General features: G+C 32.8%; 1 protein-coding gene across 15 annotated transcripts in view; it reads left to right on the forward strand.

The window, feature by feature from the left end:
• Positions 1-22,417, forward strand: part of DLG1 (discs large MAGUK scaffold protein 1) — a 286,057-nt gene that overhangs the window by 132,787 nt on the left and 130,853 nt on the right. For 11 of the 15 annotated variants that reach the window (XM_079922700.1, XM_079922698.1, XM_079922699.1 and 8 more), the window contains 2 exons: positions 1,451-1,549; positions 15,544-15,597. In XM_079922700.1, coding sequence (XP_079778826.1) covers positions 1,451-1,549; positions 15,544-15,597 — 153 coding nt within the window. The remainder of the gene's footprint in view (positions 1-1,450; positions 1,550-15,543; positions 15,598-22,417) is intronic. The other 4 variants (XM_079922697.1, XM_079922705.1, XM_079922692.1 and 1 more) reach the window with 1 other exon arrangement.

Genomic DNA, 22,417 nt, shown 5'->3' on the forward strand with positions numbered 1-22,417 from the left:
AGCATCCTAGTAGGTATGAAGTGATATATCATTGTAACTTTGATTTACATTTCCCTAATGAATGATGATGCTGAGTATACTTTCATGTGCTTATTGGTCATTTGTGTATCTTCTTTGGAGAAATGTCTGTTCAAGTCCTTTGCCTAATTTTTAATTGTCTTTCTGTGGTGAGTTGTAGGAGTTCTTTATATATTCTTCATGTTAAACTATCATCAGATGTATGATTTACAAGATTTTCTCCCATTCCATGCGTTGTCTTTCCCCTTTCTTGATAATGCCATTTGGTGCACAAAAGGTTTTAATTCTGATAAAGTCTAATTGATTTTTTTTTTTACTTATGCTTTTGATATCATATTTAAGAATCCATTGTCAAATCCAAGGTCATGAAGATTTATCCCTATGTTTTCTTCTAAAAGTTTTATGGTTTTAATGCTTACATTTAGGTCATTGATAAATTTCCAGTTAGTTTTTATATAGGATGTGTGGTAGTGGTTTAACTTTATTCTTTTGCATGTTGCTATCTGGTTGTCCCAGCACCATTATTGAAGAGATGCCATACATTTTTGATAAATCTTGATTCATTTGATTGACAGCAAAAGGTCAACATTATAATTTTATTTTGTATTTATCAATGAGGAAAAGCATAGTTTCAAGTTTGGCAATTGTTTCTTCCTGTTTCAAGTGTCTTCTAATGTACATTGTTTTCTTATAGATTTGATTTTAATGTTTTTCTTATATATGTAGTATATGTCATTGGTATAGCAAATATTTATTAATTAATCCAGTTTATAGAGATTGGGACTCGTTACAAGACACCTCTTTTGTGTTCCAGTTACACCTTTTTTTAAAATAGTAATTAAGCTTGATTGAGTATAAATATCAAAACTTCTTAGTTTAAATTATGTCACTAGAGTTCCCACTTAATGACTTTACAGGCAGGTTTAAGACAGGTTATTACAGTTCTTGACAGTAGAGGTTAACAGCACAGATTCCTTAAAATGATATAAATTCAGTTTTTAAGTCCTTTGAATCTTCTGTTTGTGGATTTATAGGCCCCAATTGCCTACCTCATGGGCTAAGGAAATTACTTTTGATTCTTTGAATGCAAGGAGGAAAGTAGTCAAATATATACTGAATGCTACAAAAATATTTTGTAGTCTGTCTGTGAAGTGAGTGTCTTGCCTCCCGGTGGAGGAGTATTGTTAAATCATTATCTTTTATTATTTTCATTTAAACATCTAAAGAGTAGTCACTCGTTTTAACTACAGAGTTATTAAAATTATTATTGGTGGTATAATTGAGCGTTTTCTCATTTAAGTTGAAGTAATATATTATTTTACCTATTTCAGTTATTTCTGAAAACTATAATTTATCTTTATGACAAAACTTTCTATTATGTTTCCTTTTTATTTGATATTTTTCCTGATTTTTTGTCGTTGATGATTTTTAGCCAACAGAAGCTGTACCTCCCTCTTCTCCCACTGTCCCTGTGATCCCTGTCCTGCCAGTCCCTGCTGAGAATACTGTCATCCTACCCACCATACCACAGGTTTTTATTAGTTTTCTTTTTTCTTTATAAAAATTTCATTTGTTTTTAATGTTCCATTTGTATTCTTTTCAAATCATTTTAACTATTTCTTTGTTAGATTTGGTAATTCACGTTGGGCTTCAAACGGTATTTTTAGGGAGTTAAATATCTGGGATTTAATATAAAATGGGTTAATATTTGCCATTTTATTAGGTTATCTGTGAAATAAGATACATTCTAAACTTCATCATATTGAACTGCCTTAGATTTGTTATCATGCCTTTTATATTTGTAAATCTGTTCGAAACAGTTTTTTAATTTATTTGCTTTGGGAAATTTTGTTTATTTTCTAAAGATAATAAAAATAATTGTCCTCCTGATCTTGTACTGGATGTGTCATTTTATATATAGCATTTTGTTTTCTAGTATATATTTATCTTTGGAAATACTCATCTTTCTGTCACTTGGTAGGGTAACATACTTCACATTTATTATTTAAAAACAATAGCTAATGTATATAAAGTGGGGAACTCTTTGTGGTATCTTTGCAACTTTTCTGTAAATCTAAAACTATTCTAAAATCATAAGTTCATTTTTTTAAAGTTAATGTATAACAGTCAAAAAATAAAATGAAACAATAGCCAAATGTCAGAGAATCTGAACATTTTTAGCTTTCAGAGCTTTACTTAATAGTTCCAAGGGATGGTTTATTAAGACATTAACTACCCAACCAACAGAGTCATCCAAAGTTAAAATAATGATAGTATTATTATGTATAATAATAGTGATCTTTGGTGTGAAAGATCTCAACCTCATTTAAAGTGTAAATAAATGCATCTTTAGGTATTTTTATTATTATTGATCTATAGCATAAAATCTAGTAAAAATGGTGTTTTTGCTGTGAAAACACAGTGTCAAAGTAAGTCCTATTGTGGGAAGAAATGGGTTATCAGCTGTGATTGTTCACATCTCAGTGCCCTTCCCCTCTCCTAAAAATGAAAATCAGTAAGAACATTATACAAAATAGGATTCTAGGGGAAATTATAGGTATTACACTAAAACTTCAGTCCATGTTATTATGTTACTGCTTCTATATAATCTCTGACCCTTTATGAAAATCATTAAAAGTCAAATCATTGTAAAACTACCAAGAATTGAATAGATAAGTCCAGCTGGATATTTCCTCTGTATTGCAGAGAAGAAATTGAATTTATAAATATAATTCTACATAAGCAGCCAAAGCGTTATTGTAATAATGTAACACCTTTCCAAGTAACTAGGATTTAGTAGTACAATATTTTTTGAAGTAGGACGTTTGAACGTTTATTTTACTGTCACCTCAATTTGTCTTTTGATGTTAAAATAGTTTTCTAGAATCCTTTGAAATTTTGTAGTAGTTTCTGTTCTTATATTCAATAGGGAACCAGTCCTTCCAGTTCAGAGTTCTCTGACTTATTTACTCCAGTGTCCCTAACTTAGCATCACACTACACTTGGAAATTGTTGAGACATTGCATAGCCATGTAGTTATAAATAAAGGACTTAGAGTCAGATTGATCTGGTTTAGAATTCCAGTCCTACCACTTAACTGGCTGTGTAACTGAGCAGTTTACTTAACACTGATCTTCTCTTTACTCATCTGTAACACTGAAGATGATAGTACTTACTTGAAATGTTTTACAGTGATTGAAAGAATAAGAGTGTGTGTGTGCAGCTGGCACATGATCTTGGCTATTTGTGTTATTAGTGTTGTTTCATATTTCCTTGAGACAGTAAACCAAGGAACAAGTTAAAAAAGCAAATGAACAGAAGAGGCTTATTTATACTACCTAGCTTCATTTTAGGTTTTAAATATACTTACAAAAGTCCAAAAGTAGAGTAGTTTAACCATTGATGTTGTTTATGTGAGAAGGCTGTGGGTGTGCCTCATTTTCCAGAATAAGTAAGTGTGTGCCTGAGTAATTGAGTATAACGTGCATTATAAAATTAATAAAAGTGATTAAAATATTTGTCCCCAATTGAATTTTGAAATCCACACCTAATACACAACCTGATTTTAACATTTTAAATAGATATTTTTCTTCTAAAGATCTACTTTATATTTTAGATGCATCAGGATGTAATAGAAATAGAAACAGAAGATATAAGATTTAGATTCTAGTCCTACTTTGTGACTCAAACAAGTTACTTAACCTCTCTGAATTTCTACTCCCATCATCTATTCAAAAGGGTGGCTGACGCCTCCCTGACTACTTCAAAGTGAGTTTGAGGACAGATAGCTAGGTAGATGATAATTTTTTTTAATATGTCTTTGATTATTTGTAGAACTTTAAACTTTCACAGTACTTTTATATTGATCATGTCATTTAAATTTTATGAAAACCCTCTGCAGTAGGAATTATCATGCTTATTACTCAGAGTGGTACAGAAAAGGATACATTGAATGACTTTTTGAAGTTGCAGAGAGAACCTGGACTTTATGGTGACACCTGACCCTACCACTTCCTGGCCTCACCCTTGCCTGGTTGTGTGATGGTGGGGACATTACTCAGTTTCTCATAGCCTCAGTTTCTCCGCATAGAAACTGAGCACATAGTAGTTGTATAACAGATGCTGGCTCTTCCTGCTGGAGATAAAATCATATAATCTCTATGATACTGGCCTATTAAATATACACCCAGAATAAATACTCTGCTTTAAAACCAGATTCTTTAGACCTCCTTTTTTACCAGTTGTGAGGAGCTATCGGGTAATTAAAGTGTTGTTGAAAATGCTTTAGAGCTAATTTTGTGTGTTTGTATGAAAGTCTCTGTTCACACGCAAACAGGTGCTTTGGAGGGATTGGTTTTTGTTCAATTATTTGTTATTGTTCCAATCATGTAGATACTAAGATGAATGTAACATTGTTCTTGTCCTCTAGGAGCCTACTTTCTGTTTATGCAAATCATAACTTAACAAATAACTCCCACATGACATGAGAGTAGTTAACGTTAGAGGTATAACCAGTATAGAACATCCTGTTGCTTCTGGATAATTCAGGTTCCACAGAACATCTGAATGTTGACTCTTAAATGATTTGATCATTAGTATAATCTAAAGCATGGTTTGATCCATTTTCATTTTACTAGTAATCTTAAATAGAATAGTATACTTGGATTGCCTTGATGAGCCTTTTTAAGCCACACACTAATATCTGACTGCAGTGCCACTGTTCTATCTGTGTTTTGGGTTTTTTTGTTGGTTTTATGTTGGTTTGTTTGTTTTTATATTATTTTCAAATCATTTCAGACTTACAGAAAGTTGCAAGAATTGTACAAAGAAATTCCATATACTTTGACCCACATCTCCCAATTGTTAATATTTTTACCTGCCACATCTGCTTTATCATTTCTGTTCTTCTGTAATTGAGTATAATATTATTTTTTGTAAACCAGTTAAAAGGAATTTTATTCATGCCCCTCTTACCGCTAAATATTAATACTTCACAATACTAAATATTTTTCCAAAGAACAAAAATATTACCATAGTGCAGTGAGCTAAACCAGAAAATTAACATTAATATAATACTACCCACTGTAATTCTGTTTTGCCAGTTGCCCTAGTAATGTTTTTTTATATGAAAAACAAAAAGGTACTTTGGCCCATCCAAGACCACAGTTAGTTTTCATGAGTCTACTTTAATCTGAAGTAGCTACACAATCTGTCTTTCATGTGTGTGACCTTTTACAAGGGAACAGGCTAGTCGTTTTATAGAATATCCCGCAATTTGTGTTTTATGCATTTTAATAATTAGATTGAGGTCATATATTTGTTTTCCATTTTTTTAATTGTGATCAAATACACATAATGTAAAATTTACCACCTTAACTTTTTAAGTTTACAGTTCAGTGGTATTAAGTACATTCATATTGTTGTGCAAACATCACCATCATCCATCTGCAGAACTTGTTTCATCTTGCAAAACTGAAACACTATACCTATTAAACACTTAATTCCCCATTCCTCCCCCCCCAGGCCCTGGCAACTACCATTCTACTTTCTGTGTCTATGGTTTTGACTCAAGTACCTCATGGAAGTGAAATCATAACAGTATTTGTCTTTTTGTGGCTAGCTGATTTCACTTAGTATAATGTCCTTAAGGTTAACTGTGTTGTAGCATATGTAGCATCAGAATTTCCCTTCTTCTGAAAGCTAAATAATATCCCATTTTATGTATATATGAGACTTTGCTTATCCATTCATCTGTCAATGAACAACTTGAGTTGCTTCCACATTTTAGCTCTTGTGAATAATGCTGCTGTGAACATAGGTGTACAGACACCTCTTCAAGACCCTGCTTTCAATTCTTTTGAGTGTATACCTGAAAGTGGAATAACTAGATCACTTTGTAACTTAATTTTTAATTTTTAGGGGAACCATCATACTATTTTCCACGGTGTTATATCATTGTATATTCCCACCAGTGGAACACAATGGTTCCAATTTCTCCACATCCTCACCAACACTCCTTATATTCTCTTTTCATGATAGTAGCCAGCCTGATGGGTATGAGGTGGTATCTCATTGTAGTTTTGATTTGCAGCTCCCAAATGATTAGTGATGTTGAACATCTTTTCATATGTTTATTGGCCATTTGCATATCTTCTATGGAGAAATGTCTATTGAAGTCCTTTACCCATTTTTGAATTGCATTGCAGTTTTTTTAATTGAGAGTTTTAGGAGTTCTTTATATATTCTGGATATTAGTTCCTTATCAGATATATGATTTGCAAATATTTTCTCCCATTTTGTGGATTTCCTTTTTAATTTGTGGATGGTGTCATTTAATGCACAGAACTTTTAATTTTTAGGAAGTCCAAATTGTCTACATTTTCTTCTGTTGCCTGTGCATTTGGTGTTATATCCATTGAATCACTACCAAATGTAGTGTCCTGAAGCTTTTACCCTGTGTTTTCTTCTTATAGTTTTATAGTTTTTTAGGTCTTTGATTTAGGTCATGGGTCCATTTTAAATTAATTTTTGTATATGATGTTAGGTAAGGGTCCAAATTCAGTCTTTTGCATTTGGATATCCAGTTTTCCCAGCACCATTTGTTAAAAAGACTATCTTGTCCCCATTGAATGGTCTTAGCACCCTTGTTGAAAACAATTTGACTATATATGTGAGGGTTTATTTCTGCAGTCTGTTCAATTCCATCGGTGTATGTCTGTCTTTATGCCAGTACCAAACTTTTGAGTACTATAGCTTTGTAGTAAGTTTTGAAATGAGAAAGTATGAGTCCTCCAGCTTTGTCCTTTTCAGAATTATTTTGTCTATTCAGATCCCTTGAGATTCCATATGAATTTTAGGTTGGGTTTTTCTATTTCTGCAGAAAACATTGGAATTTTGATTGGGATTGGATGAAATCTGTAAATTGCTTTGGGTAATATTGACATCTTAACAGTATTAAGAGGTCATGAACAGGGAATATGTTTCCATTTATTTCTGTTGTCTTTAATTTCTTTCAGCAACGTTATAGTTTTCATTGCACAAATCTTTCACCTCATTGGCTAAGTTCATTCCAAATTATTTTATTCTTTTTGATGCTGTTATAAATGGAATTGTTTTTGTAATTTTCTTTCCAGATTGTGTATAGGAATGCAACTGATTTTTGTGTGTAGACCATATCCCGCTACTTTGCTAAGTTTATTAGTTCGAACAGGTTTTTGTGTGGTTTCTTTAGGGTTTTCTACATGTATGATCATATTATCTGAAGACATAATTTTCCTTCTTTCTCATTTGAATGTCATTTATTTTTCTTATTTGTCTAATTGACTGATTTTTAATACTGTGTTGGATAGAAGTGGTGAAAGTGGGCCAGCTTGACTTGTTCCTGATCTTAGAGGGAAAGCTTTCAGTCTTTCACCATGAAAGTATGATGTTTGCTGTAGGTTTTTCATATACGACCTTTATTATGCTGTGGTGGTTTCCTTATATTCTTAGTTTGTTAAACGTTTTTATCATGAAAGAATGTTGCATACTGTCAGATACTTCCTGCATTGATTGAGATGATCGTGTTGTTTTTTTCCTTCATTCTGTTGATGTGGTGTATTACATTGATCAGTTTTCATATGTTGAATCATCCTCACATTCCAGGAAAAAATCCCACTTGGTCATGGTGTATAATCTTCTTAATATGTTGCTGAATTCAGTTTTTGTTGAGAATTTTGGATCAATATTCATAAGGGATATTTGTCTGCAGTTTTCTTATAGTGTCCTTGCCTTTGACCTTAGTATCAGGGTAATGCTGGCTCATAGGATGAGTTAGGGAATGTACCTTCCTCTTCAATTTTTGGGCAGTTTGAGAAAAATTGATGTTAGTTCTTCAGATGTTTGGTAGAATTCACCAGGAAAGCAATCAGATTTCAAGGGCTTTTATTTGTCAGGAGATTTTTGATTACTGATTCAATCTCCTTATTAATTATAAAGTCTATTTAAATTTTCTCTTCATGATTCAGCCTTGGTAGGAGTTTGTCCATTTTGTGTAGGTTATCCAATTTGTTGGCTTACATTTGCTCATAACACTCTTATAGTCCTTTTTATTTCTGTAGAATTAGTAATAATGTTCCCACTTGCATTTCTGATTTTAGTAATTTAGTCTTCTCTCTTTTTTCCTTAGTCCATCTAACTAAAAGTTTGTCAGTTTGTTGATCTTTTCAAAAAAACAACTGTTGGTCTTTTTTCTCTATTATTTTTCTGTTCTCTATTGTACTTATCTCTGCTCTAATTTTTATTATTTCCTTCCTTGTACTAACTTTGGGTTTAGTTTGTTCTTTTTCTAGTTCCTTGATTTGTAAAGTTCGGTTTGTTGACTTGAGGTCTTTCTTGTTTTTTAAGATAAACGTGTAGTTGTAAACTTCCCCCTTATCACTGCTTTTGCTGTCTCATAAGCTTTGGTATGTTGTATTTGCATTTTCATTCATCTCTTTAAGTCTTTTCCAGTTTGCTTTTCTACTTCTTTGATTCAGTGGTTAAGAGTATGTTGTTTAATTTCCACAGCTTGGTGAATTTTCTAGTTTGCTTCTATTATTGCTTACTATCTTCATCCATTTTGGCCATAAAAGATACTTTGTATGATGACTTTCTAAATCTACTGAGACTTAATTTGTGGCCTAATATATGGTATATTCTGGAAAATGACCCAAGTGCACTTGAGAAGAATGTATCCTGTTGTTGGACAGAATGTTCTAAATATGTCTGTTAGGTCAGGATGCTTTATTGTGTCATTTAAGTCGTCTTTTTCCATACTTATCTTTTGTCTGGTTATTTTACACATTATTTTGAGTGGGCATTGAAATCTCCAACTATTATTGTAGAACTGTCTACTCTCTTTAATTCTGTCATTTTTTTGTTTCATAGATTCTGATGGTCTGTCATTAGGTACATAAATGTTAGTAATTGTTACATCTTCTTGCTGTTTTGAACCTTATATTAATATATAATGTCCTTTGTCTCTTGTAACTTTTTAAAATTTAAATTCTATTTTGTCTAATGTTAGTATAGTCACTCCTACTATCTTTTGGTTACTATTTGCATGGAATATCTTTTTCCACCTTTTCACTTTCAGTCTGTTTGTGTCTTTGGATCTCAGCCGAGTCTCTTGTAGACAACATAGAGTTGGGTTATGTGTTTTTATCCATTCTGCTGTTTTTGTTTTTGTTAATTGGAGAGTTTAATCAATTTACATTTAAAGTAATTACTGATAAGGAGAGACTTCTGTCATTTTGCTATTTGTTTTCTGTATTCATTATAGGTTTTTTGTACCTTATTTCCTGCATTAGTGTCTTATTTTTTGTTTGGTTGATTTTTTGGTAGTGAAATGTTTAAATTCTTTTCCCATTTCCTTTTGTGTGTATTCTTTAGCTATTTCCTCTGTGGTTACCATGGGGATTACATTTAACATCCCAAAGTTATAACACTCTAATTTGAATTTAAACCAGCTTAACTTCAATAATATAAAAAAACTCTGCTCCTTTTAACAGTTCCATCCTCACCTGTTTCAGTTGTTGATATCACAGAATTACAACTTTATACATTGTATGTACAAAAACAACAATTTTTAAATGCATTCATCTTTTAAATTATGTAGAAAACAAATGTAGAATCTCAAAGCAAAGTTACTATGATACTAGCTTCTGGACTAGTAATTGATTTTAGTTATTTACTAATGTTGACTTCACTTCTGTACTAATAAGTAGCTTTTAGACTAATTTTTTAAATATAATTTAAAAAATATTAGTCTCTTAAATCATGTAGGTAACAAAAAGTGATGTTACAAAACGCTATTAAAATAATAAGAGTTATTTTGTATTTATCCTTACCAAGGTCTTTATTTCTCCAAACACCTCAAGTTGCTGTCCTGTGTCCTTTCATTTCAACCTGCAGGATTCCCTTTAGCATTTCTTTCAGGGCCAGTCTATTGGTAATGATCTCCTTCAGCTTTTGTTTATCTGAGAATGTCTTAATTTCTCCCTCATATTTGAAGGATAGTTTTGCCAGATACAAGGTTCTTGGTTGGCAGTGTTTTTCTGTTAGCACTTTGAATATACCAACCCACTGCTTCCTGACCTCCAGAATTCTGATGAAAAATCTATTAATATTATTGAGAATTCCTTGTATATTGAGTCACTTTTTTATGCTGCTTTCAAAATTCTCCCTGTCATTGTCTTTTCAGGAGTTTGATTATAATGTGTCTGAGTGTGAATCTCTTTGAGTTAATCCTACCTTGAGTTTGTTGAGCTTCTTGGATGTTTATATTCGTGTCTTTCATCAAATTTGGGAATATTTTAGCCATTATTTCTTCAGATATTTTCTCTGCCCCTTGATCTCTCTCTTCTTTTTCTTGGACTCCCACAATGTGTGTGTTGGTCCACTTAATGATGGCCCACAAGTCTCTTAGACTCTGGTCACTTTTCTTCAGTCTCTCTGTTTTCAGACTTAATAATTTACGTTGTCCTATCTTCAAGTTTTCTGATTCTTCTGCGTGTTCCAGTCTGCTCTAGTGAATTTTTCATTTCAGTTATTGTACTTTTCAGCTTCAGAATTTCCTTTTGGTTTCTCTTTAGGTTTTCTATCTCTTATCTCCATTTTGTTCATACATCATTTTCTTGACTTTGTCTACCATGTCTTTTAGTTCTTTGGATATCTTTAAGGTGGTTCTTTTAAATCCTTTGTCTAATAGGTATGCCGCCAGCTCTTTTTCAGAGGCAGTTTCTTTTTTCTTCTCTCTCTCTCCTTTGAATGGACCATATGTTCCTGTTTCTTTGCATGCCTTGTGATTTTTTTGTTGTTGAAAATTGGACGTTTGAATCTTATGATTTCTCTGGAAACCTGATTCTCCCCTTTCCTAGGGTTTGCTGGGTGTTTTGTTTTTTTGATTTCTGTGGGCTATCTCTGTGCTAAAAATCAGCCTATGGTATAACTTTCAGATCTTCGCAGATTTTTTCTATGCCTGTACCTTCCCCAGGTATACGCAGTGATTTTCTAATTTCCCTCATATATGTGGTTGCTTTTGAATATTCTAATCTTCAATGTCTGGCTTTTCCCCTTTTCAGAAGGGGAAAAAGAGGAAAATGAAATGGTGGGAGGAGACACTTGCCCTTTAAATCTCTTGGGAGTCACTTCAGCCAGAGAGGGAGAGATTTATATCAATTGGAGGAGGTTCAGCAACAATGGCCACTGCCTCTTTGCACCTTCATGATCAGAAACAGCAGTAAGAGCACAGATTCCCTATGTTTGGAGAACAGGGTGTTTTTTGCTGCCCACCCCCATCCCCACTCCACCCCGGTTTGTGCCAGCTGCTCTAGGAACACTTAAGAGGGGTGGGAGTTGGGTAGCTGCTACTGTGCTAAGAACTGAAATTTACTGGATTAACCACAGTTTGCCATCTAATACTTCCCCTGGGAGTTGTAAGCCTTCAATAGACTAGAATTCCAAAATAGTTACATCACACTGGCAGTTGCGTTTTTGCCAGTGCAGTTGTTATCTAGGTGGAGAGACAAAATTGTGGGACTTCTTGTGTTGCCATCTTCCCAGAATTCACCCTATTTGTTTTTACAATCACTTTAACTTACAATGATCACTGAAGTGACAGCACTTAACTTTTAATGCAGTGTGTCTCAAATTAGAATCCAAGATGTATTCTCTGGGGTTTGGGAGTTCTGTGTTTGAAAAACATTTGTTTATAATTTAGTAGGGGAGAAAGAGACACTAAGCCAATAATACAATGAAACTTTGATACATGCTAAGAAGGAGAAATATAGTATACAGCATAAAAGCATTTTCTAAACTCCTAATTTTGGCCTGTTTTTAAATAACTGGATCTTAGAATTATTTTAACACAGAATTTTTAAGCTGTAATATTATGCTCTGAAATTGTGTAAGGATGCTGCAGTGTGTTAACAGCAGTAGACCCTATGAGGCCCTTTAATAATGAAATAAAATAGTAAAAGTTGGATGAGCAAAATTACGTTTCTTAAGTCTTGTTATTAATTCATGGGTCATATTCTTTAGGGGTTTGTTAAGTTTCTCTTTCTGGTATATCCCTGCCCCCTTACTAATCACCCCCCATTTCTAAGTGAATATAGGACTTCATTATTGTCTAAGTTGAAACATACACAATGGTATATATTATTAGTAAATAATAATGGATTAGCAATAGGTTTCTGTGGTTTACAACACATTTTTTTTTATATTACTTCACTAGGTCCTCACACAGTCCTCTTGAGTAAAGGTATATCGCTTTACAGGTGTAAAAAAATAAGTTTCAATAATACTTGTGATTTATCTGTATATTCAAAGTTGTTGAATGGTAGAGTGAGGGTAGAGAGAGATCTAGAACCATATCTTTTGATAAGTGTCACTTAAAGGTGAGGTGCAGGGAAGGGTTTTTTCCCCTTCATTTGAAATAACTTTCACATAGATTATTTGAATAATCTAACTTTCACATAGATTATGCTGTTGTTTGATTTCCTCCCTAAGCAAAGCTGATAATTCCCTGTTACCTATTCTGCTATCCCCTGTCCTAGATACAGATCCTGAGGTCTTAAACTATCCAGATTTGCTACTGTTTTTTATTTTAGTGCTCTCTACTTTAGCTATCTGAAAGTAGCAAATTCCATGGCCAAATTTTTCTCTATCTCTTGCTTCAGAAGTACCTGTTCTGGCTTTGGCGCTAGGTTATTATGTCTTTCTGAGTTGTATATCGTACCCTCCAAGCCCATTGTGCTACCTCATTCCCACCACTTCCAAATTTGAGAGGAATGGAGTACTACTTTGTCAGATACCATTTCTGTATTCTGTAATATAAGAATTTAGAAAATCTCAAGTTAGTAAGGGTAAATTTTAAGGTAATGTTTTAATTCTCTACCTGCTAACACAGTCTTAAATATTTTTATCATTATTTTAGGCGGCTAAAACTTGAGGCCGTCAAATCATGCCTCTTGAGCGTCATTTACGTAGGCTCTTATTTTAGACTATATTTTGTGATATGTCTTTTTCAAATTGCTAGGTTGTCTTGTCTTGACATTAGTTTTGAATGAAATTCTTGCTTAATCCTCATTGTGAACATTCCCAGGTTTTGTTCAGTTTCAAGTCCTTTATTCCCACACTTTCCCTTCAGGTGTGATCATTCACTCATATTAATTCTAAGATACATCTACAAATAAACATTATGCATATATTAATTATCTAATCATATTCATTAAGTCAGAATTACAAATTATTTTTACTAGTCTGTATTATTCTTTATTCAGAACTGAACTTTAAAATTGAAATTAATTTTATGATGGGAATGCTAATATCTTAATAGCAACTCTAACCTATAATATTTTACAACTATATTAGTTATTAACCTCTTACAAACTGAGTACTTGACTCAATATAATTGTTTTGCTGTATATTATGAAAAACTTCAAAAATGCTCAGACATAAAGGGAGTAGTACAGTGAACTCCCATGTATACTCATCACCCAACTACAACAGTCCTCAGTTCATGTACTCTTATATGATCCATAGCCCCTCCTTCTCCTGATCTCTCATTGTCATTATTTTATTTTGAAGTAAATTTAACCCTTCATATAGTTTGGTTTGTATGTATTTCAATATCAGTTAGACTTTTTATATGACTAGAATGAAAAGATAAATTATCTACAGTGATGATGAGTTGGTGATCATGAACAGCTAGTGTTGTGATAATTTTTGTATAAGTTAGATTTTGGTAATAAACAACTTTTTCCACTATATTTTTGGTAATAAATGAGCAGAGAGAACCAAATGGTTTTCTTGCCATAATTTTTGAAGAATGTAACTTCTTTTATAACTTTAAATAGCCTTGTTCTTTCTTGTCCTCCTCTGTAATTTCGTAAGCAAAAAAAGGTGAAGTACCATTAATTTTTTAATGAATTAAAATATCAATTTGAGAAGTCTCAGTAGTCATTGGGAAATGAATAATTTCAAATGTTCATAAAATCTCAAATGTCTGTTAATTGACTTGCTTTGCTTAAATATCATTCTCACAAATAGTATTTTTACCTATTAGGTTTGCTTTTCACTGAATCATTCGAAAACAGACTATTATAGTCAAAGGTAGGACTACACATAAAGTAGTTAGTATCATGTTTATATTTAATAAAGTATTCCCTACTCATTTTGTTTGTTTGTTTTTTTCAGGGTACTTTTTATTGTTTCAGGTGTACAGCGAAGTGATTCAGTTATATACATTTTTTCAGATTATTTTCCATTATAGGTTATTACAAGATATTGAATATAGTTCCCTGTGCTGTACAGTAAATCCTTGTCCCTACTCATTTTTAACTTGCTGCTTTATGTAGCTGAGACGCATACTGTACAATTGTTTAAGCATGCAGTGGTGTTGTCTTTAAGCATTTTATCGTATGATCATCCAGATCTAGTACTTCGCTGAAAATAATGTAAAACATTTGAACTCTGAATATTCATTCACCTTTTAGAAAAGCCCATACACTTGGAAGAAAATGGTTATTTTGTGTATTACGTTTCTTTCATACAACCTTTTTGTGTAATTCTTTAATTAGAGTAGAAGAACTGTTAATATTTAAACACATCTCTTAAAATTTATTTAAAGGATAGTCGTCTTTTTGATTCTCTGAAGATGTCATTTGACTTGGTAATTTTATACTTTTAAATATGCAGAAGAAAGATAATTTTAAGAGGAATCACATCAGTTTTCTAGTATATTCTGGTCTGTTTTTCATTTGGTATTAATTGCATTTTATTCTTTAAATTTTATTGCACCTACATAATAAACACTTTTCAACTTAAGCAGAAAGCCAAGCTTTTTTCATTCCAAACTTAATTAGACCTATGTTATTATTCTACTTGGCTTTTTTGTTTTTGTTTTTTTGTGGGTTTTTTGACCACTAGTTATTCTGTGAGTGGTCTAGAATAACACATGGAAAGCAGTAATTGCAGTTGATAACAATTGAGGGCTTTTACGTTGAGTGTGTTTCCAGTATTCTAAAAGTTTGCGATTGATTTCTTTGTATGGCTTTTTTTTTTTAATTCCAGTATTTAAACACAGTTCAGTGTGGGACAGAATTTTTTTTCTGGGTGATAAAATGATTGGAATCTTCATGGGATCCTTGAGACTAGAAAAGCAAATGATTTCTAACCAATTTGGGAAGAGTTGTTTGTTACGCTAGAGAATATTTGTGGATTTTTTGAGAAGGCTGGTGATTCTTTGCAAATCTTAAGAAAATTGTGTCTGTTTTAGCAGAAATAAGAACTTATTTCTCAAAAGCAAATATAACAACTGCCTATACCTAAATCTTTCCATTGGTGCTAGAAACTGGATACATAGTTTAACGTATGAAAAGTTCATATAAAATTATACTTAAAGAAATAGGAAATCTTTTATATGCTTCTAACATTTGTGAACATTATTATGTAATGTGTCAATTTTCCTGTTAAGCCTAATACATTTACAATTCTTTCTCTAAGGCAAATCCTCCTCCAGTACTGGTCAACACAGATAGCTTGGAAACATCAACTTATGTAAGTTCCATTCATTGCCATATTTAAATAATTCTGTTTTCCCTTTTGTAGGTTTTGATATACAAAACTCACAGCATTATTTTCTCTAATACATTGTACTTACAGTGTTCTGTTACTAAGCTGTAATTGTTAAAGTAAATGAAGCAGTACCATCCTTTTTTGGTTGTTCTTTTTCTATACTCTTGCAAAGCAGAAATGTTGAAATGAGAAATTTTATTTTTAAATTAAAATGAATAACTTTCGCTATCTGACCAATGGTCATTTACACAATGCCATATATTCAAAGGGTCATTTTTGAAGTCTAATTGAGTGACTAGATTTTTAGTGACCGGGTTTATAGGTATTCACATATTAAAATAATTAGTTATAACTTTATAACTTTAAATTGATTAGTGCTTCTCTCTAAACTTCTTTTGTTAAAAAGCCTTCTTTCTCCTAAAGATAAATAGCCAGAACAGCAGAATCTAACATTTTTCACCCCAACTAAAATATCTTCAGAGATGTTTAAGTAGAAGTTGTGCTCGCACATTTTAAAAACAGCAAATGGTGCATAATTTAATAGATTGTAAAAATCTTTTTCTCCCATTTTTTAACTATAGTTGATTTCAGTCTATACTTTAAAACATTATATTTGGCTTTATCTTCTGTTTATATGGGTATATCAAATTTGGGGGAATTTTTGAAAACTTCAAATAATAATACAAACCAAAAATACTCTTTTCAGTCAATGTCACCTTTCACATGGATAAAGAATACTTAAGCAGAATTTTGTTTGTACTTTTGTCAATATTTTCTTCTTCACATTTCTTTCTCCCTCACTTGTTCTTTTTGTTGACTTATGTTTTGCTTAAGGACAGAATCAGTGATTAATTATTTTTATTTTAAAACCCTTTCAACTGAAAGGTTAATATGTAAGAACTAACAGAGAAAATGATATCAACAAAGAAAATAAATACACATGCATTTTAGGGGAAATGTCAACAAATTAAAAGCAGGATTAGCATACAAGCAGCAAACTTAGAGTAAAAGTTGTATTAATTTTAAGTTTGTATGACATATTATTCAAAAAATACTTTTCCTGCTAAAGCAGGGTATGTTGGGAGTCTTGAAAACCATTCACTACCCACGGTGAGAAATTTGCTAGAAGGATTCACAAGACTCAGCATGTTGTACTTATGGCTAAGATTTATTACAGCTATGTGATAAGTCAGGATCTACAGTCAGATTATAAGGCTGTGTGCCTAGAAGAGTCCATGTTTAGATTTCCTTCTACTTTCTTCCTCCCCAGAGGGGTCCACAGAGCACTCTTTTCACCTAGCAGTGAAAATGTAGCAACACGTATGCAGTTTTTCTGCCCAGGGAAGCCCATTATGGACACAGCACAAAGTTATTTATTGGTGATGATCACATAGGCACCCTTTGTCCAGCGCATACCAAATTTCCAAGCTCCCAGAAGGAAAACAGGCGTTCAGCATAAAATGCATTGTCTTTGCAAAGTCTAGCCACAGTAAGCAACCCTTTCATTTAGGGAATGGTGGGAACACACCCAAAATCAATTTCTCAAATACCTGCTAAGAGCCTTCTAGTGATAACACCCTTGGGCATGCTTTATTAAACCTTTTCTGTACATAAGGATATGAGATAAATTCCAATTCTTTAAGCAAGATTTTTCAGAGTGTGGTACTTTATCATACTTGAAGAACACTGTGTAAAATGTTTAATAACTATTCTTTGTAGGTTTTTAATTTAATCCTGAAATTTAAAATATATTCCAGAATGGTTTTTAAACTTACTTGTTATTCCTTTGTTAAGTCCTGATCGTTTAATACCAACTATGTATTGATGAATAAAAATAAGAAGACTTGCAACTATTGCTTTATAACACTTTTTTTTCCTGATTGTTGTCACCATGCTTTCTAAAATTAAGTAATTTATATATATATATAATATATATATCCTTCTGTAAACATTCTGTGCATGTACAAGCATATATGTGTTGTTTTCAAACTTTTACCATATAAAAATCAATGCCCCACTGATAATTTTTGTATAGATATTTTTGTGTTTATATGCAATTATATAATCAGAGTATATTTATATATTGATAGATTGCTCAAAGGGTGTGTCAATTTTTAGATTTGATCATTATTGCCAAATTGTACTTCACAGAGTTATATCAATTTATACTTCAACAAAAATTACTACTGTTTTTACCCCATACCGTCACTAGCATGGTGTGTTAATAAACTTTTTGATCTTTTGTTAGCATAATGTTTAAAATGTATTAACTCATTGTTTCAACTTGAATTTATGTTATATCTCACCTTTTTCAACTTTTTCACCTTAAAAAATTTTACGTTGAGACACGTAACACAAAATCTACCTTTTTAAGGTATACGATTCAGTGGTTTTAGTCTATTCACAATGTTGTGCCGTCACCACCACTTTCAAATTCCAGAACATTTTCATCACCTTGTAAGGAAACCCTGTACCTGTTAGCAATCACTCCCCATTCTGCCCTTACCTCAGCCCCTGGCAACCACTAATCTATTTTCTGTCACTATGGCTTTGTCTTTTCTGGACTGTTCATATACATAGAATCATACAATATGTGGCCTTTTGTATCTGGCTGCTTTCACTTAGCATAATGTTTTCAAGGTTCATCTGTGTTGTAGCATGTGTCAGAATGTCATTCCTTTTTATGGCTGAATTATTTTTCATTTTATATACACACACACACACACACCACGTTTTGTTTATTCATCCTTCTCTTGATGGACTCTTGGGTTGTTTCCACCTTTTGCCTGTTGTGAATAATGCTGTGGTAAACATTGGCACACAAGTATCTGGGGATTATTGTCATTTTATCAACATTATGTCTCTCAGTCCATGAACACAGACTGTCTTTCCATTCACTTACATCTTTAATTTTGTTACCAATGTTTTATAATTTTCAGTGTACATGTCTTCCACTTCTTTTGTTAAATTTATTCCTGTGTATTTTTATTCTTTTAATGCTATTATAAATGAAATTGTTTTCTTAATTTCATTTATGGATTTTTCATTGCTAACATGGGAATATAATGGATTTGGGGGTATTGATCTTCTACCTGCAATGTTACTGAACTCATTTATGGTTTTTTCATGTAGATTCCTTTGGACTTTCTATATAAGATCATGTCATCTACAAAGATAGTTTTACTTCTTCCTTTCCAATGAAGATGCCTTTTATTTATTTTTCTTGCCTAATTGCCATGGCTAGAACCTCCCTTAAAATGTTTTATAGAAGTTGCAGAGCAAACATTCTTGTTTTGTTCCTGATCCTTGGGAGAAAGCTTTCAGTCTTTTACCATTAAGTATGATGTATTATACTCAGTTTTAAGTATTAATTGATATTAATACTTAAAAGGAGGAGAGAAAAAAGAGAATATGTACGTGTGGTTTGGAGGGATGGAGTTAGACTTAATGATTCATCTAGAGCTGCATCTTCCAAAACAGTAAGCCACTGGCCATGTGTTGGTATTTAATTTATATTGATCAAAATTCAATAATATTTAAAATATAGTTTCTCTGTCTCAGTAGTCACATTTCAAGCACTTAGTAACCATGTGTGGGTAAGTAACTCCTGTATTGGAAAAGGCAGATTATTTTACACTTCCATCATCACAGAAACTTCTTTTGGACAGTGTTGATATAGCAAAGTTAAAAACTCAAAATAACAAAGTAAAATTTTAAATAAAAGTAATTTGGGGGGATTCCCCTGCAGATAATAAAACACTGTTTAATTAAAGCAGCATAGTTCTTGTCCCAAACCATATTAGATCAGTGGCGTACAACTCATCTTTGCTATATGTTATATAATCTGATTTTTTTTCCTGGTCAGGTTTATTATACAGTAGTTGTTCTTAGTTATGACTTTATGGGACTTTTTCCCCATTAATATTAAGATTTTTTTTAATATTTAGAAATTTACCAATTCTTAAGTGTCTTTGGAATTTCTTCCTTTTACCCAAATTATTGCCATAACTTCTTTATCAATTTACTTTTCTCCAGTTTCTCTCCATTTCTGTTACATACTGCCACAATTCTTTTTCTGGAAAATCTATTAAACCTACTTGATGCTCCAAAACTTTCAAGAATATTTCTCATTCATCAGGGAAGCAGTCAAGACCTTTCACAATCAGGCTCCAATCCACTTCTAGTTTCTTCTCCAGCTTTCCCCCCCACCCCTGATACACAATCCCATTTTGTTAATAGGACTAAATTCAAAACCTAGGAAGTACTAAAATGACAGTTCTCAAGAAGTATTCTAAATCTATTCTTTTCTATTTTTAAGGGGGAAAAATATTTTGTCAGTAAAATACTACGTTATCTAAAGATTGACCTCTCTTCTCTCATTTTATACACAGCTTACCTCTCATGTTATCCTGTTAATTGAGAGTGATAAACCCATTAGCCAAGCATTTCTTTCCTGTTGGAAGCCACATTTTGTAAAGCTATTATAAAAAGAAAACCAAGCAAATCAACCATTTTGTAGTTTTGCTGGAAACCATATAGCTTTTGAAAATATTACACCAACATTATATTTTTGTACATTTACTGTTAATAAAGTGGTACTTGTAGAGTAATTGTGCTTTTGATAATGTCTTCTTGGCATTTAGAAGCCCAGTTTGAATGTGTTTAATGATGTTATTGAATTGTCTCTATACATGAAATTATCAGACAGTTTCAAGTTATTAAGCATATAGGAATAAAGTCATCTGGGGTTCATATGGCCTTCTCACTTTTCACCTTTGTTAAATTACTCTGTGCTACCAGGAATCCTCACCAGATATCAATACATCATGACTTGGCATTAAGTGAAATGTCAAGGATGTTTACTAAGTACCTACCTTTTTTTTTTTTTTTTAATACAGCAGGTTCTTATTAGTCATCAGTTTGTATACACATCAGTGTATACATGTCAATTCCAATCTCCCAATTCATCACAACACCACCCCCAGCCCCCTGCAGCTTTCCCTCCTTGGTGTCCACTCGTTTGTTCTCTACATCTGTGTCTCAGTTTCTGCTCTGAAAACTGGTTCATCTGTACCATTTTTCGAGGCTCCACATATGTGCGTTAATATACGATATTTATTTTTCTCTTTCTGACTTACTTCACTCTGTATGACAGTCTATAGATCCATCCACGTCTCAACAAATGACCCAATTTCATTCCTTTTTATGGCTGAGTAATGTTCCATTGTATATATGTGCCACATCTTCCTTATCCATTCATCTGTTGATGGGCATTTAGGTTGCTTCCATGACCTGGCTGTTGTAAAGAGTGCTGCAGTGAACATTGGGCTGCGTGTGTCTTTTTAAATTGTGGTTTTCTCTGGGTATATGCCCAGTAGTGGGATTGCTGGATCATATGATAATTCTATTTTTAGTTTTTTAAGGAACTTCCATACTGTTCTCCATGGTGGCTGTATCAGCTTACATTCCCACCAAGAGTGCAAGAGGGTTCCCTTTTCTCCACACCTTTTCCAGCATTTGTTGCTTGTAGATTTTCTGATGAAGCGCTCTAACTGGTGTGAGCTGATACCTCATTGTAGTTTCGATTTGCATTTCTCTAATAATTAGTGATGTTGAGCAGCTTTTCATGTGCTTCTTGGCCATCTGTATGTCTTCTTTGGAGAAATGTCTATTTAGGTCTTCTGCCCATTTTTGGATTGGGTTGTTTGTTTTTTAATATCGAGCTGCATGAGCTGTTTATATATTTTGGAGATTAATCCTTTCTCCATTGATTCATTTGCAAATATTTTTTCCCATTCTGAAGGTTGTCTTTTCATCTTGTTTATGGTTTCCTTTGCCGTGCAAAACTTTTAAGTTTCATTAGGTCCCATTTCTTTATTTTTGTTTTTATTTCTATTACTCTAGGAGGTGGATCAAAAAATTCTTGCTGTGATTTATGTCAGAGAGTGTTCTTCCTATGTTTTCCTCTAAGACTTTTATAGTGTCTGGTCTTACCTTTAGGTCTCTTATCCATTTTGAGTTTATTTTTGTGAATGGTGTTACAGAGTGTTCTAATTTCATTCTTTTACATGTAGCTGTCCAGTTTTCCCAGCACCACTTATTGAAGAGACTGTCTTTTCTCCATTGTATATCCTTGCCCCGTCATAGATTAGTTGACCATAGGTGCGTGGGTTTACCTCTGGACTTTCTATCATGTTCCATTGATCTGTGTTTCTGTTTTTGTGCCAGTACCATATTGTCTTGATTACTGTAGCTTTGTAGTATAGTCTGAAGTCAGGGAGTCTGATTCCTGCAGCTACGTTTTTTTCCCTCAAGATTCCTTTGGCTATTCAGGGTCTTTTGTGTCTCCATACACATTTTAAGATTTTTTTGTTCTAGTTCCATTAAAATTGCCATTGGTAATTTGATAGGGATTGCATTGAATCTGTAGATTGCTTTGGGTAGTGTAGTCATTTTCACAGTATTGATTCTTCCAATCCAAGAACCTGCTATATCTCTCCATCTGTTGGTGTCATCTTTAATTTCTTTCATCAGTGTCTTATAGTTTTCTGCATACAGGTCTTTTGTCTCCCTACGAAGGTTTATTCCTAGGTATTTTATTCTTTTTGTTGCAATGGTAAATGGGAGTGTTTCCTTAATTTCTCTTTTGGGTATTTCATCATTAGTGTATAGGAATGCAAGAGATTTCGGTGCATTAATTTTGTATCCTGCAACTTCACCAAAGTCATTGATTAGCTCTAGTAGTTTTCTGGTGGCATCTTTAGGATTCTCTATGTATAGTATCATGTCATCTGCAAACAGT

This window comes from Stenella coeruleoalba, assembly GCF_951394435.1.
Source record: "Stenella coeruleoalba genome assembly, chromosome: 5".
NCBI classification, from domain to species: domain Eukaryota; kingdom Metazoa; phylum Chordata; class Mammalia; order Artiodactyla; family Delphinidae; genus Stenella; species Stenella coeruleoalba.